This window comes from Plectropomus leopardus, unplaced genomic scaffold (assembly GCF_008729295.1).
Source record: "Plectropomus leopardus isolate mb unplaced genomic scaffold, YSFRI_Pleo_2.0 unplaced_scaffold25272, whole genome shotgun sequence".
Taxonomy (NCBI): Eukaryota; Metazoa; Chordata; class Actinopteri; order Perciformes; family Serranidae; genus Plectropomus; species Plectropomus leopardus.
This window is the reverse complement of record NW_024627460.1, coordinates 1-2,783: the sequence shown is the minus strand read 5'-3', so window position 1 is coordinate 2,783 and position 2,783 is coordinate 1. Positions and strand designations below refer to the sequence as shown.

Below are 2,783 nucleotides of genomic sequence, written 5' to 3'. Positions count from 1 at the left end.
GTTAAAGTGAGGCACTCATTGTTGCGTGTTTCTGCTTCAGGGCAGCATATCTATTTGTCTGCGAGAATAGACGGGAAGCTGGTCGTTCGTCCGTACACGCCGGTGTCCAGTGATGATGACAAAGGTTTTGTGGACCTGGTGGTGAAGGTAGGGCCTTAACAGTTTTTCTCTGTGTATGTATGAATTTCCATTTACTTTCCTAAACTAGTTCCTCCTGTTGCCAGATTTACTTTAAAGATGTCCATCCTAAATTCCCCGAGGGGGGGAAGATGAGTCAGTACTTGGAGAGCCTCAGGATCAACGACACTATTGACTTCAGAGGACCCAGCGGTCTTCTCGTTTACAAAGGCAAAGGTAAGCAGCAGATGTCCGAGTAAACGGCGTGAGGAGAGACAACGTTCCTAACCGACTTTCAGCTGCCTGATCTGATGCTGCAACTTTCCCTCCACAGGCGTTTTTGCAATTCAACCAGATAAAAAGTCCCCAGCTGAGACCACGACAGCCAAACATGTCGGCATGATCGCTGGAGGGACAGGTATGGAAACTTCTAGACTACTAGATCCAGATCCTGATCCTGATCCTGATCCTCCAGTTTAGTTATGATTGATGGCAGAAATTATTTTCTGTCAGTGTGACCCAGGGGCCAATGGTGGCCCTCAGGAAAACTTTGCGTGGCCCCTTTAGCGTAAAATGAAATCCATCCAGTGTGACTTTTTTTAAAACTTTTTGGCTTCTTTGATGACTCTGTATATGACATACTATACTGTGAATCACTTTATAATATACTGTGCTATGATGTTTTTTGATCACTTTTTTATTGACATACTAAACAAAGACATTTTTGACACTTTTTTATTATACTGTGACTTTAAAATATGCTTGGCCCAATGTTGTCAGTATAAAATAATACAAAGAATTAGACCACAAACAACTACAGAACAAATAAAACATAAAATAAAATAAAACATAAATTAAAAGATAAAATAACATATATGACAAAAAGTAGTAACTTAAAATGGTATATTGTACTGACTTTTTTAAACTATTTTCATTACAAACAATACTTTTTTTCACTGTTTTATGGCATACAATGCTATGACTTTAATTCTTTTTTGTACTTTTTATGGTATACTGTACTATGATTTTTTAATTTTTGCTATGACTGAAAACATTTTTATAGGATATTATACTATATAAGACTTAAAAAAAAACTTTTTATAACTCTTTAACTTATAATTATTCTATATCCTTTGACTCTTTTCTAAACTTTTTATGACATAACTCTGTTAGCCTTTTTTGTTTGTTTTTATTTTTTCCATTTTTACCTTTTATGACGTGCTATCCTACGACTTGGCAGAGTTTGCAGTAATGTTTACAGTTTTCTGCGGTTAGTGTGGTCTGTCTTATCTGATCCGACCACACCCACACAGTCTTAATGAAGCAGGTCGGCTGAGTTTTTTAACCGTTGTAATAACTTTTAACTAAACATGTTTTTATTTAATCTATTATTATTGCTTTTTTTTGTCATAATATTTATTCTGGAGTAATACCCAAACAGTTAAGCCAAGTTTTCAAAGGCTTGAAGAGTTTTCTTTGTTGGAACCGTAGTACACAGATGTCCACATACTTTTTGCCCCATATTGTGTGTACTTTGAAGGATCCATGTCTGAAGCGAAGGACATGAACACGTCCTGCTCTGTCTCCTCTCAGGGATCACTCCCATGTTGCAGCTCATCACAGCTGTGATGAAGGATCCTCAGGACCAGACGGTGTGTCACCTACTGTTCGCTAACCAGGTAAGTTTCATCAGCCCGTATCCCACGATGCAACGGTGTTTGAAGTCAGTGTTATTGTAACGTATTTGTTTTCCTGTGTAATTGGGAAGGAGTGGTTCGTACTAGATAAAGGTGGAACGTAGAGCGCTTAAACGCGGTTCTTCCTGTCACAGACGGAGAAAGACATCCTGTTGAGACCAGAGTTGGAAGAGATTCAAGTCAATAATCCGGACCGGTTCAAGCTGTGGTTCACCGTGGACAGAGCACCTGAAGGTACCGTACTGAAATAAAAAGTAACAGTATATTGTGACGTCTAAACCAAGTTTAAAAAACAAAATTACTTTTGTCCTTGATCCTGCTGCATCTTTGGAGTTGAAGGATTTGTTGGTTAAAATCAACAGCTGCTGCAGCTACCATGTCCCTCTCTGTTCTGCCAGCTCATGTCCAACAATGTGTTTTTTATAAAGACATATTTAAATTCTTTAAATGTTCTACATGTTTTCAGTTCCACATTGCAGCTGTCCCGTTGACGGTATACAGTGATGTTTGGCATTTATGAAGTGACATAGTAAAGCATGTCCAACAATGTCAGACGTGACATGTCAAAAAAAGAGCTGAAAACAACGTAGAATATATGTCGTCAAAAATAACCCAAAAACGTCATAGTATAGCGTGTCATCAAAATGACCGTAAATACCACAAAACCATCATAGTACAGTGTGGCATCTCAGATGACCACTTTTGACATTCTATACAATGTTGTTTTCGGCTGTTGCTGTTGTTGGGACACGTCATACAGTCATTTGGGCTACAACTTTCTTTGCTATGGCGTGTTTCGGAAGGCTATTTTATGTCGTTTGAAGTGGTTTTTAGCTGTTTTTGGGACATGTCATATTTTGACATTTTTACATGAAAAAAGTTTTGGGCACCTTTTGCAACTTTCTTTGCTATGGCATTTTTTGGAGGCTATTTAATGCAGTTTAAAGTGGTTTTCAGTTGTTTTTGGGA

The 2,783-nt window shown here is 38.1% G+C and overlaps 1 protein-coding gene across 1 annotated transcript; it reads left to right on the top strand.

The window, feature by feature from the left end:
• Window positions 1-45: 45 nt before the first annotated feature.
• LOC121966624 (NADH-cytochrome b5 reductase 3-like) lies at window positions 46-2,048 on the top strand (the record flags this gene model as incomplete). The annotated part of the gene is made up of 5 exons (XM_042516696.1): window positions 46-147; window positions 225-354; window positions 452-535; window positions 1,711-1,796; window positions 1,949-2,048. Coding segments are annotated over 5 exons (502 nt in total), but the record flags the coding sequence as incomplete, so codon positions are not given.
• Window positions 2,049-2,783: the final 735 nt, after the last annotated feature.